The 25,525-nt window shown below is 43.5% G+C and overlaps 1 protein-coding gene across 1 annotated transcript in view; it reads right to left on the reverse strand.

Annotated features, from left to right (window-relative positions):
* LOC139387448 (solute carrier family 22 member 23-like) overlaps window positions 1-25,525 on the reverse strand; it is a 75,947-nt gene that overhangs the window by 27,539 nt on the left and 22,883 nt on the right. The window contains exon 4 of the mRNA XM_071133631.1: window positions 306-474. Coding sequence (XP_070989732.1) covers window positions 306-474 — 169 coding nt within the window. The remainder of the gene's footprint in view (window positions 1-305; window positions 475-25,525) is intronic.

The raw sequence follows: 25,525 nt of genomic DNA on the forward strand, positions 1-25,525 counted from the left end.
AAATAAAGGTGAAACAAAGAAGAAGAAGAAAATACATAATATGAGCATTGGATAAATAGAACCTACATTAACATAAAGCAGAAACCAATCATGAACTGTAGTGTAAGATAATTGGGAGTAGCACCTAATCAAGTGAATTAAATCAGTATTTTCTATCTAAATGGGATCACCTGTACGCATATAATAAATAGCTAAATATATCAACACTGAGCTGCTAAATTGTAGCAGGTGTTGAAGTATAGCCTGGTCCTAGAACAGTTTTGCACTTTGCCAGAGATGGGGAGTAAAGTAGCTGTTGTCCTCACCAGATATAAGCCAGCATGAGGAGAAGCGGGCAGATGATGACAGCCTGCAGAACCTGCCAGTCTCGACAGACGTATGCCATCCCTGGCATCAGGAGCTGCCCGCCCAGCACCACGAAGCTGGCAACCATGGTCATGGAGAAACGCCAGGCTGGTAGGCACAGCTCAATCCCTGGTAGAGAGAGAGGAGAGAGAGGTTAGCTTACATGGACCTACAATACAAATAGACACACACACTCTGACCACAGACACAGTTCCATCTATGATAGAGAGGGTGCAGAGGGAACACAAGGTCAACAATGACACTCCCACACATACACGACTTGACAGAGAGAGTGGACAGAAGGGAGAGGGGTCGACACTACAGTTCCACTACATAGCTCCATCCCTGGGAAGGAGACGAGCTATCCTGATACCGATGCCACTCCAGTAATGTGAACATTATTGTCCCATTTAAAAAAAAAAATGTAATCTTTATTTAACTAGGCAAGTCAGTTAAGAACAAATTCTTATTTTCAATGACGGCCTAGGAACAGTGGGTTAACTGCCTGTTCAGGGGCAGAATTACCTTGTCTAGAACTGATTCTAAATTTATGACTGATGCTACTGCATAAACCTGCATTCTCAAGCAGAGAATATGGGTCTATTAGTCTATTTTAGCTGAAGAGCACTGACTCTTCCATGGCTAGGACACAACACAGTCCCTGTCCTGATCCGACTGAACCAAATCTATTGCAGTGAAGTAATGAGGGTCTCCTTCTACAAATTTCTTCCCAGTCACTTTCAGAAAGTCTTTGATTCATTTATACAGACATTAGCATGCATGCCACCACCACGCTAGCCGGCAGAAACACACAGAACTCAGCCCCTTAGCAAGCTAGACACTGCGGCAGCATAGCATCGAATAAAATAGGCTATATCAATCTTATGAAGCTGGTGAGTGGTACTGTACTGCAACAACTGTTCCCTTTCCTTCCCTTGTCTTTCTCAGTCTTTTGTCTTCCACTCATCACTTTATATCTCCTCATATTTTTATTTTTACTTGTGTTTTTTATTTTTCTCAGTTCCAACTGGGTCTTTCGAGGTGACAGGCCCGGCATAATACACTGTCAGCAGGCTGCAACTCCACCCCCGAGGAAAAGGCAGGAATTTCAATTAGCATCTTCCCCCCCTCATAGCTAGTATGAATAATGCTCTGTGTTCACGGGACAGTAAGGCAGCTGGAACGACAGAGCTAAGACTGAGGAGGAGGAGGAGAGCGGAGAATGGTGAGAGAGAGGGAAGAGAGGAGAAGGAGTGTTGGGTTTGGTGTAACCTCACCATGACACTGTGACAGTAACGCAGCTGGAACGACAGAGCTAAGACTGAAGAGGAGGAGTAGAGGGGAAGAGGAGAGGGGAGATGTGTGGAGAGTAGAGAGGAGGGGGGAGAGGGTTAGGAGGGGAGAGAGGAGAGGGGGTCAAGGTGGGAGGGGAGAGAGGAGAGGGAGTGTTGGGTTTGGAGTAACCTCATCCTGATTCTCTGTGGGAGTTTTGTGAGTAAAGTCATGGGTCACTGGGAATAGCATGGGTTGGTGTTATGTGGTTTTGTGAGTGTGTGAATCGAACATATGGATGTACTTACAAAACATTCTACAGAAGTACTATGAGCTCCTTACTCCAGCTGACCCTAATCCTCCACATCCCTCCTGATCAGCAGTCCCATACTGCCCTGCACCGGCCCCAACCTCCAACCATCAGCCCAGGTCCTGCCCTGCCTGCTGACACAAATCCCAGCGCTCAGGTGATGTCACACACAAAGCACTCACAGAAGGCCACAATGGCACAGGGGTGATACTGAGGTGACCCACGGGTGACCAAAAAGGAGTGACCAAACAGGAGTGACCAAATGCACTAAAACAAGACTTTGTTAACACAAAGTTATGATGACAACTGACAAGACTTATCTAAAGCCATGGTGGGGGACAGCATTGGTACCAAGGAGTAGCCTAACCATCAAAACCATAATCTGCCAAAAGTAGTCCAACACAGTGTGGATTCTGGAATGGAACATGCAACTTCAAGAACATAATGTCCAGTGAGTCAAAGAGGTTCCATTGTTCTGAGAACATTACAGTATCTGACCACTAGAGCCCACAGTGATGTTATTTCCCTGTGACCAGTGGGTAACACACCACACTGACCTTTCCCCGGCAGTCGCATGATCTCCTCATGGCCCCATGCCATGTCGTCACCCCCTGCCTCCCCCCCTGCTCCCGGCCACTGGGTTTGTGTGTTCCCAGCCAGTAAACAGCTCCAGGGCCCGCTCCTTCTAAATACAGTAAAGATGTGGTGGTAGACATATTACACTGTACAGCTATAATGATCATTCTTAAAAAGATTGTAGATAATAAGACTCAGAATACTGCTTCCTGTTTTTTTCTTAAAGAGATTGTACAAATGGAATAATGTGTGTGCAACCATGTGCTCAATATCCAGAAAGGTTGAGACTGAAGAGTGACTGTGTGGACATGTTTATCTATGCCTCTGGGGACCAGAAGTCAACAAAGAAGGGTTAGGGTTAAGGTTAGGTTTTGGGGTTAGAGTTAGCGTAATGGTTAAAGTTAGGGATTAGGGAAAATAGGATTTTTTTGTCCCCACAAGGTTAGTTGAGTAAGACTGTGTGTATGTGTGTGTGTGTGTTTGTGTGTGCACGCCTGAGTGCATGTGTGTGTGTAGTAGGCCTATCTCATTCTTTGTGGACTTTAAGTGAGGCCACACTCATTGATCAATACCTTATCTTAAAGTGTAAGGATCAATAGGCTATGGGTCCAAGGCCTCTGAGGAATAGAGGGATGTTTAGGTAACACAGTAATACTACGTTCATCTACTTCCAAAATGGCATGACAATATTTGCAACTTAGAACTTTGCCTGATGACTGTGTGTGACTGTGTGTGAGTGTGTGTGAGTGTGTGTGTGAGTGTGTGTGAGTGTGTGTGAGTGTGTGTGAGTGTGCACGCACATGTAAGTTTGCTTGTGTCTCTGTAGTAAAAACAGACATTACTATCAACGCAAAAAGGATGTATCTGCTCTACTAGTCCCAGATGAGACCCCAGACAGACATAAAATGCATCCAGTCAGTGTAACACAAACACAAATAATGACAAAATAGCACCAACAAAACCACAGTCGTCAACCTGGTCCAAACAGTTGACGGATTAGGTCTACCGTTGACTCCCTACACCATGAGAAGGAAAAAGAGGCGCAATGCAGTCTGATGCTATGCGGTCCTGCTCTGTTGCTTTGGACAGTGGGTAAATGACACTTATCCAAAGGGTGTTGTTATATCATGTTGTGAAAGCGTGAGTTATTTGAATAACGCAGTGTCTGCAAAATTGGCCTACTACAGTATCAATCTATGGAAAAAAGGTCCCCATCCATCCACCGCACTGGGACTTCTGATAGGGAGGGATATAAACCCCCAGGAGAGGATGGGGGCTAGGGGTGAGAGATAGGGATGGAGGTATATAGACCCCCAAGAAAGGATGGGGGCTAGGGGTGAGAGATAGGGATGGAGGGATATAGGGGAGGAAGGAAAGGGAAGTTTGCCTAGCAGCCGGGGAATGTACACTCAGCACAAAAGTGAACTTTACCCTGCTCAGAGGAAGCACTGAGTGTGCATCTTATCTCATGTATCTAGACACAGAAAGTGAGGGAGTGGGGGAGGACAGGATTCTGGGAGAGCAGGGATTCTGTGAATCACCCACCCAGTCATAGATTCCCTCCTCTCCTCTCATTGGAGAAACTCCTCCATTTCTTCCACCTAGACATCATTCTCTGTCTCTCTGAGAAATAGGGCTGATCTCAGCAGCCATTTGACTGTAGTGCTTCTACATCTGCATTGCTTGCTGTTTGGGGTTTTAGGCTGGGTTTCTGTATAGCACTTTGCGACATCGGCTGATGTAAAAGGGGCTTTATAAATAAATGTGATTTGATTTGACTAGGTGATCCATGTTCAGTAAAGCCTGGGTCCAACATGCCTTCATTATAGGTCTCTAACTGATCCTAGGTCCTGAGGGTGACTGAGCACAGTGCAGCAGGCTGTGGCTGGTGTCCTCAGGAAGCCATATCCGTACTGGATGAGGGGAAATGAAAAGCTCTTCTCTATAGCAGAGAGATGGACAGTGTCTGCTAATGTGAACAGGCCTGAGTGATCCATCCATCCAGATAAAGACCTATTGACAATCAATTAAAACGTAGACAGGTAGACAGAGAGAAAGATAAACTGATATTGAAGCTACAAGGATCCAAGACTGGTGAAGCATGGACTCAGTTCAGTCCTACGTATTGCAGCAGGAAGGGAAACAGAACTGGGCCAAATCCTGTCTGAATGAACCAGCTTTACTCCCCCACCACCAGAGGGGAAACAGACCAGGATAGAGCAGGGAAAACAGGCTGCCCACTGGCTCACACGGAAGAGAGGCTATGGATATGACCTATTACAGCTATGTAGTCTTTAGAGTTGATTAGTGTTTTCCTGTTTTTCAGTTCATACAGTATCTCTGCCGTTTCTATGTGCAATGCTAAATGTCTGGCAATGTCTCTGTGATAAATGTATATCCATGTGTCTGTGCTAAATGTATAGCAACGTCTCTGTGCTAAATGTATATCCCCATGTGTCTGTGCTAAATGTGTATCAATGTCTCTATGCTAAATGTGTATCAATGTCTCTGTGCTAAATGTATATCAATGTCTCTGTGCTGAATGTATATCAATGTCTCTGTGCTAAATGTGTATCAATGTCTCTGTGCTAAATGTGTATCAATGTCTCTGTGCTGAATGTATATCAATGTCACTGTGCTGAATGTATAGCAATGTCTCTGTGCTAAATGTATATCAATGTCTCTGTGCTAAATGTATATCAATGTCTCTGTGCTAAATGTATATCAATGTCTCTGTGCTAAATGTATATCAATGTCTCTGTGCTAAATGTATATCAATGTCTCTGTGCTAAATGTATATCAATGTCTCTGTGCTAAATGTATATCAATGTCTCTGTGCTAAATGTATATCAATGTCTCTGTGCTAAATGTATATCAATGTCTCTGTGCTAAATGTATATCAATGTCTCTGTGCTAAATGTATATCAATGTCTCTGTGCTAAATGTATATCAATGTCTCTGTGCTAAATGTATATCAGTGTCGATGATGTACATGTGATGGGGGAAAATAGATTCAGTTACATATCGCAATATTATCTTTGGTCGATATTATATTAATATTTGACTCTAAGTATCGACTTTATTTCTCTGACTGATCAAAACAAATGTTTTCATGCTCTCTATTTTCCCTGCAGCAGACATATAGTGAGCAATATGTTTGGATCATCAAAACGCAATAAAATCACAGTATTAAAACGCAATAGATACAGAATCGTGAGAATCGCAATATACAGTGCATTCTGAAAGTATTCAAACCCCTTGACTATTTCCACATTTTGTTATTTTACAACCTTACTGTAAAATAGATTAAATAGTTGTTGTTTTTCTCATCAATCTATACACAATACCCCATAATGACAACGCAAAAACAGGTTTTCAGAAATGTTTTCAAATGTATTATTAAGTAAAAAAATCGAAATATAACATTTACATAACATTTATATAACATTTACATAAGTATTCAGACCCTTTACTCAGCACTTTGTTTAATCTTATTGGGTGTGACGCTATAAGCTTGGCACACTAGTATTTAGGGAGTTTCTCTCATTCTTCTCTGCAGATCTTCTCAAGCTCTGTCAGGTTGGATGGGGAGCGTTGCTGCTCAGCTATTATCAGGTCTCTCCAGAGATGTTACTTCGGGTTCAAGTCCGGGCTCTGGCTGGGCTCTCAAGGACCTTTAGAGACTTGTCCCGAAATCACTCCTGGGTTGTCTTGGCTGTGCGCTTAGGGTCGCTGTTGGAATGCTTGATAATGTATGTGATATCAAGAGAGACATATATTTTCTGGGTGATTGAAATATTGACTGGCTTTCATCAAGCTCCCCACTCAAGAAAAAGCTACAAACTGTAACAAGTGCCTGCAACCTTGTTCAGGATATCAGTCAACCTACCCGGGGGGTTACAAACAGCACAGGAATGAAATCATCAACATGAATTGATCCCATCTTTACTAACGATACAAAACTGTGCTTGAGAGCAGTATCCAGATCCATCAGATGTACTGTAGTGATCACAATATAGTAGCCATAGCTAGGAAAACCACAGTTACAAAGGCTGGGCCTAATATAGTGTATAAGAGGTCATACAATACGTTCTGTAGTGATTCCTATGTTGTTGATGTAAAGAATATTTGTTGGTCCGTGGTCTGTAATGAGGAGCACACGGACATTGCACTTGACACATTTATGAAATTGTATGGTTGAGAGGGATGAGGCAAAAGGAATGGCAAATAAGTCTGGCTGCACAACCGATTGGCAAATGTACTGCAAATTAAGAAATCATGTGCCTAAACTGAATAAAAAGAAGAAGAAACTACACTATGAAACAAAGATAAATGACATAAAGAATGACAGTAAAAAGGCAAACTCAACTCCATCATTCGTTGAATCAGATGGCTCATTCATTAAAAACCGACTGATATTGCCAACTACTTTAATTATTTTTTCATTGGCAAGATTAGCAAACTTAGGCATGACATGCCAGCAACAAACGCTGACACTACACATCCAAGCATATCTGACCAAATTATGAAAGATTAAATAAAATCTAAAATCGACTTCCTATTTCGCAACAAAGCATCCTTCACTCATGTCGCCAAACATACTCTCGTAAAACTGAGTATCCTACCGATCCTCGACTTCGGCGATGTCATTTACAAAATAGCCTCCAACACTCTACTCAGCAAACTGGATGATGTCTATCACAGTGCCATCTGTTTTATCACCAAAGCCCCATATAATACCCACCACTGCAACCTGTATGCTCTCATTGGCTGACCCTCACTATATATCAGTCGCAAAACCCACTGGCTCCAGGTAAGTCTTTGCTAGGTAAAGCCTCGCCTTATCTCAGCTCACTGGTCACCATTGCAACACCCACCCATAGCACGCGCTCCAGCGGGTATATTTCACTGGTCACCATAGCAACACCCACCCATAGCACGCGCTCCAGCAGGTATATTTCACTGGTCATCATAGCAACACCCACCCATAGCGCACGCTCCAGCAGGTACATTTCACTGGTCACCATAGCAACACCCACCCATAGCACGCGCTCCAGCAAGTATATTTCACTGGTCACCATAGCAACACCCACCCATAGCACGCGCTCCAGCAGGCATATTTCACTGGTCACCATAGCAACACCCACCCATAGCACGCGCTCCAGCAGGTATATTTCACTGGTCACCATAGCAACACCCACCCATAGCACGCGCTCCAGCAGGTACATTTCACCGGTCATCCCTAAAGCCAACACCTCCTTTGGTCCGTATTGTTGGGGTGGTAGTAGTGATATGCTGCCTTTCCTTCCAGTTCTCTGCTGCCAATGACTGGAACGAATTGCAAAAATCTCTGAAGATGGAGTCTTATATCTCCCTCACTAACTTTAAGCATCAGCTGTCTGAGCAGCTTACCGATCACTGTACCTGTACACAGCCAATCTGTAAATAGCACACCCGACTACCTCATCAGCCAGAGTGTCTATGTATGCGGATGACTCAACACTATACATGTCAGCTACTACAGCAACTGAAATGACTGCAACACTTAACAAAGAGATGCAGTTAGTTTCAGAACGGGTGGCAAGGAATAAATTAATCCCAAATGTTTCAAAAACTATATTTTTTATTTGGGACAAATCATTCACTAAACCCTAAACCTCAACTAAAACGTGTGATAAATCATGTGGAAATTGAGCAAGTTGAGGTGACTAAACTGCTTGGAGTAATTGGCTTGGAGTTGCAATTGTCTCAGAACAGGGCAGCACGTCTGGCCCTCGGATGTACACAGTGAGCAAACATGAATAATATGCATGTCAATCTCTCCTGGCTCAAAGTAGAGGAGAGATTGACTTCAGCACTACTTGTATTTGTGAGAGGTATTGACATGTTGAAAGTCTGTTTAAACGACTAGCACACAGCTCAGACACCCATGCATACCCCACAAGACATGTCACTAGAGTTCTCTTCACAGTTCCCAAGTCCAGAACAGACTATGGGAGGCGCACAGTACCACATAGAACCATGACTACATGGAACTTTATTCCACATCAGGTAAATTATGCATTATGGAACAGGGGGGACTGTGAAGCAACACAAACATAGGCACAGACACATGCATACACACACATGATAACATACGCACTATACACACGTACACATGGATTTTGTGCTGTAGATCTGTGGTAGTGGAGTATGGGCCCGAAGGCACACACTGTGTGTTGTGAATTCTGTAATGAATGTATTGTAATGTTTTTAGATTGTATAACTGACCTAATTTTGCCAGACCCCAGGAAGAGTAGCTGCTGCCTTGGCAGGAATTAATAGGGATCCATAATAATAAATACAAATACAAACCTTGGCCCCAGTCTGAGGTTCTGAGAGCTCTAGAGCAGGTTTTCATCAAGGATCTCTCTGTACTTTGCTCTGTTCATCTTTCCCTCGATCCTGACTAGTCTCCCAGTCCCTGTATATTGTCAAAACTCCACTAATGCTGGTGCTAATAAGGCTGGTCTTATTGTAATTCAAACCCTACATCACTATAGCTATACTACTGCTATGTATAGTATAGGCATCTTTTGACTTTACAAAAAGAGTCTGTTCACAAAAACACAAGCATTCAAGGGAAAATGGAAGGAATTGTGGTAGCCTCACAGGCCAGGCATCTAAACTCTCATATCAGCACTGCTGTTAAGAGACTCGAATTGGAAGGAAACCTGTGAAGAAACAGTGGAGCAAGGGAGAGACTGTATATTAAAGATATGTTATTGTAGTAACATCACCTTGCCTTGCAATCTGTGATTTTACACATAAATGGCATTCTTCCCTTCCTCCTTTTCCCAAAGTGTGGCAGTGAGTAAGTCACCACAGTCCCAGTGGACTGATTTACTTTGTAAGTTGGTCACACACACGTCGGTCTAAAGAGAGAGACCGTAATCCAGGTAAAACTCTGCGGTGTTCACTGTCAACAAAGTGACATTTCCCCATGTAAACCACCATGTAAGCTACCGCGTCTGGTTTCATTCTACCTAGACACAGGACGCAGTGCTGTACCATAGAGCTGATTGACGTTGACAAACTCTTTGTGTGGCTCATGTTCTCCTCTAGTCACACACAGAGACACAGTGACTCAAAACGCTCTGGAGTGTGTATGACAGTGATTCCCCTACCATTACATTAGTAGGGTTGGCCCTTACATTTAGCTTCCACCTGTTATTCCCGGCCTGAAAGTATTTCACATGGTATGTTTGGGCCCTGGATAGGCTTGCAAAATGACTTTAACTTTACCACAATTCCCAGGTTTTCCAGAAATCCTGTTTGGAGGATTACGGATTTGTTACTTATTCCCTTCTGTGTCTGGGAATCTTCCAACCGGGATTTCTGAACAACCTGGGAATTTTGTGAAGGTTACCAGAATTTTGCAACCCTAACCCTGGATGCTGCTTGGGGGGCCCTACTGTACCACACCGCCAATGGGAATACTGATATGTAGGGGAAACACTGAGGATATGGTTAGTAAAAAGACAGAACATGCCCCCCACCTCCCGTCCCTCTCCTACCCTTAACTATATCACCAGAATCAGCCAGCCAGCCTTTGATGAGTTGTATTGCGGGCGGTAAGGGGAGAGGTTTTTGTAAACGTCTGTTTGTTCCGCTAAACTGGCTTGTCGGGTTCAGGCATACTACAGGGGCAGACAGGGCTGATGTGAGGCGACACCTAATACTGCTCCTGATGCTACTGCCATCCAGACAGACTGGGACATGTGAGAGAGTGAAAGCAAGAGAGGGTACAGAGGCAGGGATAGTGTGGGGACAGGGAAATAGGGGAGACAGGACTGGTGAGGGATAGTGAGAGAGGAGAGAGACTGGGGGAGAGATACGGGGAGAGAGAGACTGGGGGCAGAGAGAGTGAGAGAGTCGGGGGGGATAGAGAGAGATACAGGGAGAGAGGGAGATGGGGGAGAGAGATGAGTACAGTGAGAGAGGGGTATGGGGAGAGAGAGAGAGGGACGGGGACAGAGAGATGGAGAGAGATAGACGGGTAGAGGGGGACAGGGGGGATAGAGGGAGAGAGCGAGACAGAGAGCGAGACAGGGAGAGAAAGAGACTAGGAAAGTAAGAGACGGGCGGAGAGACATGGGGAGAGAGAGAGACATGGGGAGAGAGAGAAACATGGGGAGAGAGAGAGACAAAGGGAGAGAGAGACAAAGGGAGAGAGAAACATGGGGAGAGAGAGACATGGAGAGAGAGAGAGAAAGGGAGAGAGAGAGACATGGGGAGCGAGAGAGACAAAGGGAGAGAGAGAGAGACATGGGGAGCGAGAGAGACAAAGGGAGAGAGAAACATGGGGAGAGAGAGAGACATGGGGAACGAGAGAGAGACATGGGGAGCGAGAGAGACAAAGTGAGAGAGAAACATGGGGAGAGAGAGAGAGACATGGGGAGCGAGAGAGACATGGGTAGAGAGAGAGACGGGGAGAGAGAGTGAGAGGGAAAGAAAAACCGAGGGGACAGATGGGAGAGAGGGATTACAGAGGGAATATTATATAAGCATCACAGCTCACAATCTGTCTATGTAATGACTCATTAGTATCCTAATGATTTAATGTTATCAATCTGTGTTAAGGTTTGCTGTGCATTTACCTGCAATGCCCATGATGTGCTCTCCACTCTACAGCAGTAGGTCATTTTAAGACTGCCACATCCAACCTATCCATCTATCTATCTATCTATCTATCTATCTATTTACATAGCAGATAAGCAAAGCATACGCCTGAAGGGTCATCTGATACACCATTCTTTTATTTTTTTACCTCAGGGTTCTGTCACTGCAGTATGTTAGTGTTTTTAGTGCTGCAGCATCAGGAATTGGTCCAGTGCTTAGCCAGGGTCACGTTAACGCTAACGTCTGTAGCTTAGCATGTAAATGCAGAGCTGTGTTTTTCATCAGCTTGTTTCCAGGGAGTGTTTTGCTCCCCACACGGCTGGGTCTGACTCATGCTAGATGTATGTGTGTGTGTGTGTGTGTGTGTGTGTGAGAGAGGTCATTGTGGTCTGTGATCAGTGTTTGCCAGGGTTATTGTGCTCTGGGGTAGGGTAGGCCTAGTTAGCTAGATTTAGTTCTCTCTGCATATGTTATTGTTAGATCATGTTTTGCTCCACTTATAGAGATCATTACTTCTCTTCCAGCCCGTGATACGATTGAATTCAACTACTTAACTATATACATTACGTTCCATCTGACGGTCTTAATTGGATCATTTTAGCTAGATCATCAGATCATTTTAGTAGCCTACAATTTATTCCTTTAACTTAATGAATCGTAAATGTTGACAACCATGCTCTGATTCATTAGTCTAATGACAGAAGTATAGTGTATTGGAGAGATCTCAGTATATTGTATATCTACAACCTGGACAACACAGTCATAGAAGACAAGCAAACACAGAAATCATATCACATCAACCCTGTTAGTAGGCCTCTGCTTGTTGCTTCATTTACTGTGTTGGGAGCTCTTGTGATCCTACAATGTTGAACAGTGTCTCAATAGAAGCTACTTGATGTCACTCTGGCTGCAGTGTTCCCAAGTCTTGCCCCTGCCTGCCTTATGTGTGTGTGTGTGTATGTGTGTTTGTGTGTATTGCCTTGCCCCAGGGCCTTTGTTGAGGGATGAGCTAGTCGAGCTGATGATGTCATCCGACCGTTAATTAGGAGTGCCCCATCCCTGTGTACTAGGAGTCGCAGGTCTGTGTGGGTATGATTATCCAGATTTGACAACATGATTTTGTTGTCAGTCACATGCCTACCACTAATCTAGTCTTGGTGGTTTTTACCAGGTTTCTTTATCTGTTTAAGGGATAAAGTAGCAGGGTTGTATCTTGATCACTGTGAATCGCTGACAGTAAATGAGACATACTACCTGTATGTGATCAGTTGATTCATTCCAGTCAGACTAATGTGTTTCAGTCTTGACGCAGCTCAACACTCACAAGGCTGCATTGATTATTCTGTGTGGTTACACCTTAGTCTGCATTCACTTCAACTTACATACTGTACATAGGCCTACTACTACACTACATGACCATAAGTATGTGGACACCTGCTCGTCAAACAACTCATTCCAAAATCATGGGCATTAATATGGAGTTGGTCCCCCCTTTGCTGCTATAATGACCTCCACTCTTCTGGGAAGAAATTCCACTAGATGTTGTAACATTTCTGTGGGGATGTAACGGTTCTCTTGGGGTGAAGTAGAGGCGGACCAAAACGCAGCGTGATTATATTGATTCATGTTTAATAAAAAAAGATAAACACGAACACTACAAAACAATACATGTGGAAAACCAAAAACAGCCCTGTCTGGTGCAAAACACAGAGACAGGAACAATCACCCACAAACACACAGTGAAACCCAGGCTACCTAAATATGGTTCCCAATCAGAGACAATGACTAACACCTGCCTCTGATTGAGAACCATATCAGGCCAGACATAGAAATAGACAAACAAGACATCCAACATAGAATGCCCACTCAGATCACACCCTGACCAGCCAAAACATAGAAACATACAAAGCAAACTATGGTCAGGGTGTGACAGGGGACTTGCTTCTATGCGGCCACGAGCATTAGTGAGGTTGGGCACTGATGTTGGGCGATTAGGCCTGGCTCACAGTTGGCATTCCAATTCATCCCAAAGGTGTTCGATGGGGTTGAGATCAGGGATCTGTGCAGGCCAGAGAAGTTCTTCCACACTGACCTGACCTCAAAAAAACATTTCTGTGTGGACCTCACTTTGTGCATGGGGATATTGTCATGCTGAAACAGGAAAGTGCCTTCCCCAATTTCTCTTCACTGGAACTAAGGGGCCTAGCCTGAACCATAAAAACAGCCCCAGACCATTATTCCTCCTCCACAAAACTTTACAGTTAGCACTATGAGGCAGGTAGTGTTCTCCTGGCATTCGCCAAACCCAGATTCGTCCGTTGGACTGCCAAATGGTGAAGCGTGATTCATCACTCCACAGAACATGTTTCCACTGCTCCAGAGTCACTGAGCTCTTCAGTAAGGCCATTCTACTGCCAATGTTTGTATATGGAGATTGCATGGCTGTGTGCTCAATTTTATACACCTGTCAACAACAGGTGTGGCTGAAATAGCCAAATCCACTAATTTGAAGCGCTATTCACATACTTTTGTATATATAATGTAACTAGTCTAGGTCGAGGTCATTTCGAGGTCATTTCATGTTTTCATGTGATACATGAGCTCTTGCCAAACCGGCAGAAATTCAGCCAGTTTGACGTAGCATTGTTATAAAGCCCTCACTACAGTGGGAGTTAATAGGAATAAGACGTTTAGATCGTGAAAACATCTATCATACATGTCCGATTTCAATACTGACCAATGTCATTACGCGCGAGGTAGGGCGCGGGGCGATATGACGATATATATCGTGTGAAGATAGACGTTTTTCTATCATTTCATATTGTGCTCTATCATTTATTTCGTTGCGTCGCAAATCACACTCTTTACGGCAATATTTTTTGTCAATTGGACGAAACTTTGCGTTCTTCCACACGTGCCGTGCCGTGTGAATGGAAATTTGCAACAAAAACAAACATGGAAGAGAGACACAGAGCACGGAGACACGAAGCTTGTACCTAAAAGAGGGGCAACTTCGTTCGCATGGACGTGATTTGGGTATGAAAATTCTGACACGAACCAGGAAACCGTTCACTGCAAAATATGCCACAAGCCGGTCCTGACAACAGGCTCAAACACCACTAACCTCTTTTACCACCTACGCAAGAATCATGTGAAAAAGTACAGAGAGAGTCTACGGATGAGACCCACAAAAAGTACAGTCAAGTGCTCAAAACAAACCCACGACTCAGACGTTGCAAGAGGCTTTTCCTGCGGCACACCGTATGGCAAAGAATCAGGAAGATGGAAGGAGATAACAGCTGCCGTTACAACTTACATCTGAAAAGACAAGGCCCTAATTTACACGGTCGTGAAACGGGGGTTTTGTGAGTTGGTCCTAACACTCAACCCAAGGTACCAAATGCAAATTGATATGTGACACGTATTAATGCCAAAATAACATGCAAAACAGACAAGGCCCCCCCCCCAATTTTTTTTTTATATTAGGCCTATATTTATTTTGTTTGTAACTATAGTTGAAGTTTTTTCTATTTACCTTTTTAGATTTTATACATTCATATTTTATATTTTGTTACATGCTTAACTGAACATTTGCACAGGTTCTAAATAAAATAAATAATCGAATATGAGTAAGTATCTTTTTATTTGTTGAGTATAATTCAAACTGTAATAAGAAATAGGCTTTTACATGTGGTCATTTTATATAAACTATTTATAAATTGAATTTACAGAAAATGTGCTATATCGTGATATGTATCGTTATCGGGATATGAAATGACCTATATCGGGATATGAGATTTTGGCCATATCGCCCAGCCATAGCGGGAGGTCGTCTTCTCTCAAATTAACCATTGATCATATTTTTGCGATATTCCTACTTCGAGAGGTTCCACCACATTTCTCAGAATTTTCTGCCTTTTCAGTCCATGGTGCATTGCATGGTGCCGTTGCATGGTGCTGTTGCATGGCCGTTGCATGGTGCCGTTGCATGGCCGTTGCATGGTGCCGTTGCATGGCCGTTGCATGGCCGTTGCATGGTGCTGTTGCATGGCCGTTGCAAATGGCAGACTCCACTCTGCAAGGCACATCGATCTGCAGGTTGAGTGTGGTGAGATCGTAGACTCTTAAATTGATAGTGCAGTTTGTTTAGGTGATTTTACAGTTGACTAGCTGCTTCACATGCTGATATTGAGTTTGTTATTATTGTGTGTAGCTACATTTGCTTGCAGGTAGCCAGCCAGCCAGCCAGCCAGCCAGCCAGCCAGCCAGCCAGCCTGTAGAGTGCATTGTGGATTTTGAAGTCGACTTGAGCTGCAACAGATTTCTATAATGATTTTCACGTATTGCTACTGCAGTGAAAGAATGACAAAAGGTGATACTCGCGACTGGTGACTTGCTGATTAGATTAGAATCTGGGTGTGTTTTCCTGTCTTTTGTTTTTACTAGCAAAGTGCAAAAAAATGTTCATTCAGGTTGGATGTGAGTTTCTCCTTGAATTTGGTTAAAAGGACAGTGAATTTGTTCATACTTTGAGAACTTGCTACCAAGCTCCTGTGTGTATCAGACAGGCACAGTTTTTTCTCTTGGAGATCATTCTGATCTGAAGACGCGTGTACATAACCACTTTAAGTCATAGCCTATTGGTGACAGACATTTACTCTGAGTAGTATGTAATGTATCATGTATTTCATGTACACTAATTGTTTGAGCGTTAATTATTTTGTGACTTAAAAATGATATTAGTTGAATTGAGTAAATGCATTCCTCATTTTACAGAATAGTTATTTGACTATACGTTCATCATTTAGTAGGTCTATTTCTAGTTATATACATCTCTGATCTGCTTGCCTCAATAAATTAATGCAAGAAGATTGGTCGCCAGAATTGGCTATTTGTATCTCTTAATGATTGTCATACTACCTTGACTATATTACTTTTGAGGCATACAGGGCCTGTTGCATTTAATCACATAATATTGGAGTTTGGAACCACCAAGACTCTTCCTACATCTGGCCCCTCTGCCAAACTGAGCAATCAGGGAAGAATGGCCTTGGTCAGGGAGATGGTCACTTTGACAGAGCTCTGGAGTTCCTCTGTGGAGATGGGAGAACCTTCTAGAAGGACAACCATCTCTGCAGCACTCCACCAATCACGCTTTTATAGAGTGGCCAGACGGAAGCCACTCCTCAGTAAAAGGCACATGACAGCCCGCTTTGAGTTTGCCAAAAGGCACCTAAAGACTCTCAGACCATGAGAAACAAGATTCTCTGGTCTGATGAAACCAAGATGGAAATCTTTGGTCTGAATGTCAAGCGTGACGTCTGGAGGAAACCCGACACCATCCCTATGGTGAAGCATGGTGGTGGCAGCATCATACTGTGGGGATGGTTTTCAACAGCTGCAGGGACTGGGAGACTAGTCAGGATCGAGGGAAAGATGAACAGAGCAAAGTACAGAGAGATCCTTGATGAAAACCTGCTCTAGAGCTCTCAGGACCTCAGACTGGGGCCAAGGTTTGTATTTGTATTTATTATTATGGATCCCTATTAATTCCTGCCAAGGCAGCAGCTACTCTTCCTGGGGTCTGGCAAAATTAGGTCAGTTATACAATCTAAAAACATTACAATACATTCATTACAGAATTCACAACACACAGTGTGTGCCTTCGGGCCCATACTCCACTACCACAGATCTACAGCACAAAATCCATGTGTACGTGTGTATAGTGCGTATGTTATCATGTGTGTGTATGCATGTGTCTGTGCCTATGTTTGTGTTGCTTCACAGTCCCCCCTGTTCCATAATGCATAATTTACCTGATGTGGAATAAAGTTCCATGTAGTCATGGTTCTATGTGGTACTGTGCGCCTCCCATAGTCTGTTCTGGACTTGGGAACTGTGAAGAGAACTCTAGTGACATGTCTTGTGGGGTATGCATGGGTGTCTGAGCTGTGTGCTAGTCGTTTAAACAGACTTTCAACATGTCAATACCTCTCACAAATACAAGTAGTGCTGAAGTCAATCTCTCCTCTACTTTGAGCCAGGAGAGATTGACATGCATATTATTCATGTTTGCTCACTGTGTACATCCGAGGGCCAGAGGTGATGCCCTGTTCTGAGACAATTGCATCTCCAAGCCAATAACTCCAAGCAGTTTAGTCACCTCAACTTGCTCAATTTCCACATGATTTATTACAAGTTTTAGTTGAGGTTTAGGATTTAGTGAATGATTTGTCCCAAATAAAAAATATAGTTTTTGAAACATTTGGGATTCATTTATTCCTTGCCACCCGTTCTGAAACTAACTGCATCTCTTTGTTAAGTGTTGCAGTCATTTCAGTTGCTGTAGTAGCTGACATGTATAGTGTTGAGTCATCCGCATACATAGACACTCTGGCTGATGAGGTAGTCGGGTGTGCTATTTACAGATTGGCTGTGTACAGGTACAGTGATCGGTAAGCTGCTCAGACAGCTGATGCTTAAAGTTGTTGAGGGAGATATAAGACTCCATCTTCAGAGATTTTTGCAATTCTTTCCAGTCATTGGCAGCAGAGAACTGGAAGGAAAGGCGGTGACACAGCATGTGACCATAAGCATATCACTACTACCACCCCAACAATACGGACCACAATATAGCTTACAATAGAGACTCACACAACTTCAATGACTTGGCTAGCTAGCTAACTCCGTAGAGAGAAAAAAATTACACTCATTACATTGTGCGATTATTGCAAACTGTACTGGTAGGAATTTGAAAACTAAAACATGAATGGCGAGCTCAAGGCATTATCTAGATAAATCTTTAAAGCAAATATACTAGGCCCACCATGGGTTTGATAGTTACACTATTGATTTTAACAAATAAAAAAATGATAACAATGAATGTATGATAGTTTTAACAAGTGGTCAGATAATGTAGTCCCGACCAATTAGCACATCATCTTGATGGAAAATCCCCATCTCCTTGCTCTGCCTGTCAGGGGGGTGGGGGGGGGGGGGGGGGTGTTGCTCAACAACACTGATGGAGAATGAAATGTAATGGGTACGTAAATAGTCTTTTATCATTGTTGCCGGAGGAGAGTTGCCTGAGTGATTTAGTGGCACACCTTAAAGGGTACATACATTCTACAGTATTTAAAAAACAGGAGAGAGAAAGACAGAGGGTGGAGATGTGGAGACTAGACAGAGAGAAAGAGAAGGGCGGAGATGTGGAGACGAGACAGAGAGAAAGAGAAGGGTGGAGATGTGGAGACTAGACAGAGAGAAAGAGAAGGGCGGAGATGTGGAGACTAGACAGAGCGAAAGTGAAGGGTGGAGATGTGGAGACGAGACAGAGAGAAAGAGAAGGGTGGAGATGTGGAGACGAGACAGAGAGAAAGAAAGAGAAGGGCGGAGATGTGGAGACTAGACAGAGAGAAAGAGAAGGGCGGAGATGTGGAGACTAGACAGAGCGAAAGTGAAGGGCGGAGATGTGGAGACGAGACAGAGAGAAAGAGAAGGGCAGAGATGTGGAGACTAGACAGAGAGAAAGAGAAGGGTGGATAGGGAAAAAAATTGGCAAGGCAGAAACCCAGACAGACAGACAGACAGACAGACAGACAGACAGACAGAGAAAGAAAGACTGGGCCTCAATTTTATTGTGTCCATACACACACAGTATCAAGTCAGCAAACAGTGAGATGACTCTGCAAAAGGTATGTAAACAACCAAAGCAATTATCAAACAGACACACAGAGGTGGAGGTTAAACACAGGGGCCATGTCTGAATGCCCATACTTGTGTTCTAAATAGTAACCATTTTGGGTATGCAAAAATAGAACATTTCATGGTTTGTGAAATTTTGAAAATTGGCTGTTGATCAAGTAGAATTCCCTGCACACTATTGAGGAAGACAGCTGTTAACCAGATGAGGTCACGCAGTGTACAAAAATGAACGAATGGCGGAAACAACGCAATTGCACATTAGATGACACATTCTCAGTATGGGTAAACCATGCATGTTAATATTTTGTTGCTTACTGCAATCAATTTTACTAAACAGTACGTTCAACGTTTTACATTTATATTTTTAGTCATTTAGCAGAGCTACTTACAGTAAGTAGTGAGTGCATACATTTTCCTATTTTTCAAACTAAATATTATGTAGTGTATGATTAGTACACAGTATGTACACTGAACAAAAATAGAAATGCCACATGTAAAGTGTTGGTCCCATGTTTCATGAGCTGAAATACATTTTCCAGACACACAAAAAGCTTATTTCTATCAAATTGCTTACATCCCTGTTAGTGGGTATTTTTTCCTTTGCCAAGATAATTAAACAGCTGTCACGCCCTGGTTAAAGTATTTTGTGTTTATCTTCATTTATTTGGTCAGGCCAGGGTGTGGCATGGGTTTTTGTATGTGGTGTGTTGGTATTGGGATTGTAGCTTAGTGGGGTGTTCTAGTTAAGTCTATGGCTGTCTGAAGTGGTTCTCAATCAGAGGCAGGTGTTTATCGTTGTCTCTGATTGGGAACCATATTTAGGCAGCCATATTCTTTGAGTGTTTCGTGGGTGATTGTCCTTAGTGTCCTCTGTGTTAGTTTGCACCAGTTTAGGCTGTTTCGGTTTTCACATTACGTTTATTGTTTTTGTACAGTTCATGTTACAACAGCATGATCATTACACAGGTGCACTTTGTGCAGGAGACAATAAAAGGTCACTCTTAAATGTGCAGTTTTGTCACACAACACAACGCCAAAGATATCTCAATCAACAGCCTAATTTGAGTAGCCATTTTATTATATGTTTAGAAGCCAATTTGACCTAGACTTGGCGCTTCATTATCGCTTGCCTTGAAGTAGCAGAGAGAACAGTCTATGACTAGGATGGATGGAGTCTTTGACAATTTTTAGGGCCTTCCTCTGACACTGCCTGGTATATATGAGGTCCTGGATGGCAGGAAGCTTGCCCCCAGTGATGTACTGGGCCGTACGCACTACCCTCTCTAGTGCCTTGCGGTCGGAGGCCGAGCAGTTGCCATACCAGGCAGTGATGCAACCAGTCTCTCGGTGGTGCAGCTGTAGAACTTTTTGAGGATCTGAGGACCCATGCCAAATCTTTTCATAATAGGGCTTAATGAATTTATTTAATTTCCTTAAAAGAACTTCAACTCAGTAAAAAAAAGAAAAAAGCTAAGGAGACAGAAATTAGATGGGAAGCATGTACTGTACACGTCAATCACTCTGCATTCTTAACACCCCAATCACAGTCAAGACTCATCAGTCTGACACCTCATCATTGCTTTAAAAACGTCTGCCCCATTATACAACAACTATTATTTTTCTCCACAACCTCTGAACAGCCAGGAACCCCTCTAGTCTCCGCATTCATCCGGCCCCTCCACTCTGCTCCACTCAGTACCGACCAATCCCAGTGCTCTATTTTGGGCGAGCTGCAAGGCTTTTCAAGGTAGACAGTATGGATTAAGTTAGAATGACAAGGACATGGAGGGCTCCTCTGCCGCCCTCTGTCCCCCCCCCTTCCTCTGCGACAGACAATTACTGCAGGCAAAGAGGCTTTTAGGGATCTTTTGTACAGCGGGACTGTACTGGGCATCAACCGCAAGGCTAGTTATCAGGATGCTATTAATTTCCCCTCCCCCACCCCACCTCCCTCCCTTCCCCCCGCTTCGCTAGTTGGGTAAATCTATTTCAACGGTAACGAGTGGCAGGACCGACTGGAACGGCTGTCTAAAGTAGATTATCGCTCATCAAACCTTTACTGTGGAGAGAAAAGGTAGTCACTAGTCAACGGCAATGAGGATTCATCTCTCTGTGACTGTTATGGAGTGTACAGTACACACAGTACCACTGAAGTGCTGTAGTCGGCAAGGCCAAGGAGTAGAGTGGAGCAGACAGGTTATCAATGTCCTCCCTCCTCCGTTTCCCTCTCAGTATCTGTCAGTCTATTGATTAGCAGTAAGAGGACAAACCCAGGAAAAACTGTTATTTGGCCGAGTGAGGTTGATTGTGCTTCAGAGGGCCTTCCAAAGAATAACCCTAATGTGGAAAGTCAGCACTTCTCTGTCAGTTGATACCTCCTCATAAGGGGGTTACGCCCTCTAAAATAGAAATTGTATGCTATCAGAGGCTACATTACACTGAAAGACTCAAGTGAATTTGACGTCACAGTTACACACGCTCTTCATAACTTTCCACTCTCTGCCTACCAGCAATGCCATGTCGTTTTTCCTAGAACTACAACAAAACAAACTCGGACCAAAACAAACCTATTTTAACTGACCCCATCGAAAGTGTGAGCCTGACACAGCTCTGCCAGCAATCCATGAGGTAGACCAGACAGGTTGCGGGTACAGTATTGCTGCTACGCCAACACAGTGGCCTTTGACATTCTCCAACCTCCCTCTGTGTTTAGTACATATTCAACAGCCTCTAACCCTCTGCTGACCTTGCATGAACATGACCCACATTGGAAAGGCTAGGGCTGCAGCTGAAATGGCACCCTATTCCCTATGTGCTTTTGACACAGAGCACTGGTTAAAGGTAGAACCCTGGTCAAAAGTAGTGCACTATCTAGGGAATAGTGTGCCATTTCGGACACAAGTTAGGTTTCCAGACAAGTACAAATAGTTGTAGTCATCTCTATCACAATCTCTATCACAATGCAGAGGCCTGGGCTGGTGGAAACAGGGATACGTGAAAACACAGCTAGCTTGGACCTATGGAAACTGCTGTAACAGCATCTACATGAAACGCATAGGAAAAGCAATGCACTACAGGTATATCTCTCTATGAGGCTCCAGTAGGTCTCCGCAGCTCATTCTGAAACGCTTGCAGTCATCTCTAGTGATGCAGAGGCCTGTTTTAACACTTCATAGGCAACTTGAACTAACAGTATCTGTTGGTAAAACACACTCCGGCCCTCACAACATACTTACAGTGCATTCGGAAGGTATTCAGACCTCATGGCCTTTTCCATATTTTGATACGTTACAGCCGTATTCTAAAATTGATTAAATAAATACAAATCCTCATCGATCTACACACAATACCCAATAATGAAAAAGCGAAAACAGAGTTTTAGAAATGTTTGCACATTTCTAAAAATAAAAACCGGAAATACTTTATTTACATAAGTATTTACACCCTTTGTTATGAGACTCGAAATTGTGCTCAGGGGCATCCTGTATCCATTGATCATCCTTGAGATGTTTCTACAACTTGATTGGAGTCCACCTGTGGTAAATTGTATAGATTGGACATGATTTAGGAAGACACACCTGTCTATATTAGGTCCCACAGTTGACAGTGCATGTCAGAGAAAAAATCAAGCCATGAGGTCAAAGGAATTGTCCGTAGAGATCCAAGACAGGATTGTGTCGAGGCACAGATCTGGGGAAGGGTACCAAAAAATGTCTGCAGCATTGAAGGTCCCAAAGAACACAGTGGCCTCCATCATTCTTAAATGGAAGAAGTTCGGAACCACCAAGATTCTTCCTAGAGCTGGCCGCCCTGCCAAACTGAGAAATCGGGGGAGAAGGGAGATAACGACAGACTCAACTGCCTTGGTTTCTCAAATGACTGCTTCGCCTAGTTCACCAACTACTTCTCAGATAGAGTTCAGTGTGTCAAATAGGAGGGCCTGTTTTCCGAACCTCTGGCAGTCTCTGTGGGGGTACCAGAGGGTTCAATTCTCGGGCCGACTCTTTTCTCTGTATATATCAACGATGTCCCTCTTGCTACGGGTGATTCCTTGATCCACCTCTACGCAGATGACACCATTCTGTATACATTTTGCCCTTCTTTGGACACTGTGTTAACAAACCTCCAAACAAGCTTCAATGCCATACAACACTCCTTCCGTGGCCTCCAACTGCTCTGAAAATCTAGTCAAATTAAATGCATGCTCTTCAACCGATCGCTGCCCGCACCCGCCCGCAAGACTAGCATCACTACTCTGGACGGTTCTAACTTAGAATATGTGGACAACTACAAATACCTAGGTGTCTGGCTAGACTGTAAACTCTCCTTCCAGACTCAAATGAAACATCTCCAATCCGAAATCAAATCTAGAATCAGCTTCCTATTTCGCAACAAAGCCTCCTTCACTCACGCTGCCAAACATACCCTCGTAAAACTGACTATCCTACCGATCCTCGAATTCAAAATAGCCTCCAACACTCTACTCAGCAAACTGGATGCAGTCTATCACAGTGCCACCCGTTTTTCCACCAAAGCCCCATATACTACCCACCACTGCGACCTGTATGCTCTCGTCGGCTGGCCCTCGCTACATATTCGTTGCCAGACCCACTGGCTCCAGGTCATCTATAAGTCTCTGCTAGGTAAAGCTCTGTCTTATATCAGCTCACTGGTCACCATAACAACACCCACCCGTAGCACGTGCTCCAGCAGGTATATTTCACTGGTCATCCCCAAAGCCAACACCTCCTTTGGCCGCCTTTCCGTACAGTTCTCTGCTGCCAATGACTGGAACGAATTGCAAAAATCGCTGAAGTTGGAGACTTATATACAGTGCCTTGCGAAAGTATTCGGCCCCCTTGAACTTTGCGACCTTTTGCCACATTTCAGGCTTCAAACATAAAGATATAAAACTGTATTTTTTTGTGAAGAATCAACAACAAGTGGGACACAATCATGAAGTGGAACGACATTTATTGGATATTTCAAACTCTTTTAACAAATCAAAAACTGAAAAATTGGGCGTGCAAAATTATTCAGCCCCTTTACTTTCAGTGCAGCAAACTCTCTCCAGAAGTTCAGTGAGGATCTCTGAATGATCCAATGTTGACCTAAATGACTAATGATGATAAATACAATCCACCTGTGTGTAATCAAGTCTCCGTATAAATGCACCTGCACTGTGATAGTCTCAGAGGTCCGTTAAAAGCGCAGAGAGCATCATGAAGAACAAGGAACACACCAGGCAGGTCCGAGATACTGTTGTGAAGAAGTTTAAAGCCGGATTTGGATACAAAAAGATTTCCCAAGCTTTAAACATCCCAAGGAGCACTGTGCAAGCGATAATATTGAAATGGAAGGAGTATCAGACCGCTGCAAATCTACCAAGACCTGGCCGTCCCCTCTAAACTTTTAGCTCATACAAGGAGAAGACTGATCAGAGATGCAGCCAAGAGGCCCATGATCACTCTGGATGAACTGCAGAGATCTACAGCTGAGGTGGGAGACTCTGTCCATAGGACAACAATCAGTCGTATATTGCACAAATCTGGCCTTTATGGAAGAGTGGCAAGAAGAAAGCCATTTCTTAAAGATATCCATAAAAAGTGTTGTTTAAAGTTTGCCACAAGCCACCTGGGAGACACACCAAACATGTGGAAGAAGGTGCTCTGGTCAGATGAAACCAAAATTGAACTTTTTGGCAACAATGCAAAACGTTATGTTTGGCGTAAAAGCAACACAGCTCATCACCCTGAACACACCATCCCCACTGTCAAACATGGTGGTGGCAGCATCATGGTTTGGGCCTGCTTTTCTTCAGCAGGGACAGGGAAGATGGTTAAAATTGATGGGAAGATGGATGGAGCCAAATACAGGACCATTCTGGAAGAAAACCTGATGGAGTCTGCAAAAGACCTGAGACTGGGACGCAGATTTGTCTTCCAACAAGACAATGATCCAAAACATAAAGAAAAATCTACAATGGAATGGTTCAAAAATAAACATATCCAGGTGTTAGAATGGCCAAGTCAAAGTCCAGACCTGAATCCAATCGAGAATCTGTGGAAAGAACTGAAAACTGCTGTTCACAAATGCTCTCCATCCAACCTCACTGAGCTCGAGCTGTTTTGCAAGGAGGAATGGGAAAAAAATTCAGTCTCTCGATGTGCAAAACTGATAGAGACATACCCCAAGCGACTTACAGCTGTAATCGCAGCAAAAGGTGGCGCTACAAAGTATTAACTTAAGGGGGCTGAATAATTTTGCACGCCCAATTTTTCAGTTTTTGATTTGTTAAAAAAGTTTGAAATATCCAATAAATGTCGTTCCACTTCATGATTGTGTCCCACTTGTTGTTGATTCTTCACAAAAAAATACAGTTTTATATCTTTATGTTTGAAGCCTGAAATGTGGCAAAAGGTCGCAAAGTTCAAGGGGGCCGAATACTTTCACAAGGCACTGTATCTCCCTCACTAACTTTAAGCATAAGCTATCTGTGCAGCTGATTGCTTCAGCTGTACACAGCCCATCTGTAAATAGCCCATCCAACTACCTACCTCATCCCCATATTGTTTTATTTACTTTTTAGCTCTTTTGCACACTAGTCTTTCCAGTATTTCTACTTGCACATCATCTTCTGCACATCTATCACTCTAG

The sequence above is a fragment of the Oncorhynchus clarkii genome, chromosome 28, assembly GCF_045791955.1.
Source record: "Oncorhynchus clarkii lewisi isolate Uvic-CL-2024 chromosome 28, UVic_Ocla_1.0, whole genome shotgun sequence".
Classification (NCBI taxonomy): domain Eukaryota; kingdom Metazoa; phylum Chordata; class Actinopteri; order Salmoniformes; family Salmonidae; genus Oncorhynchus; species Oncorhynchus clarkii.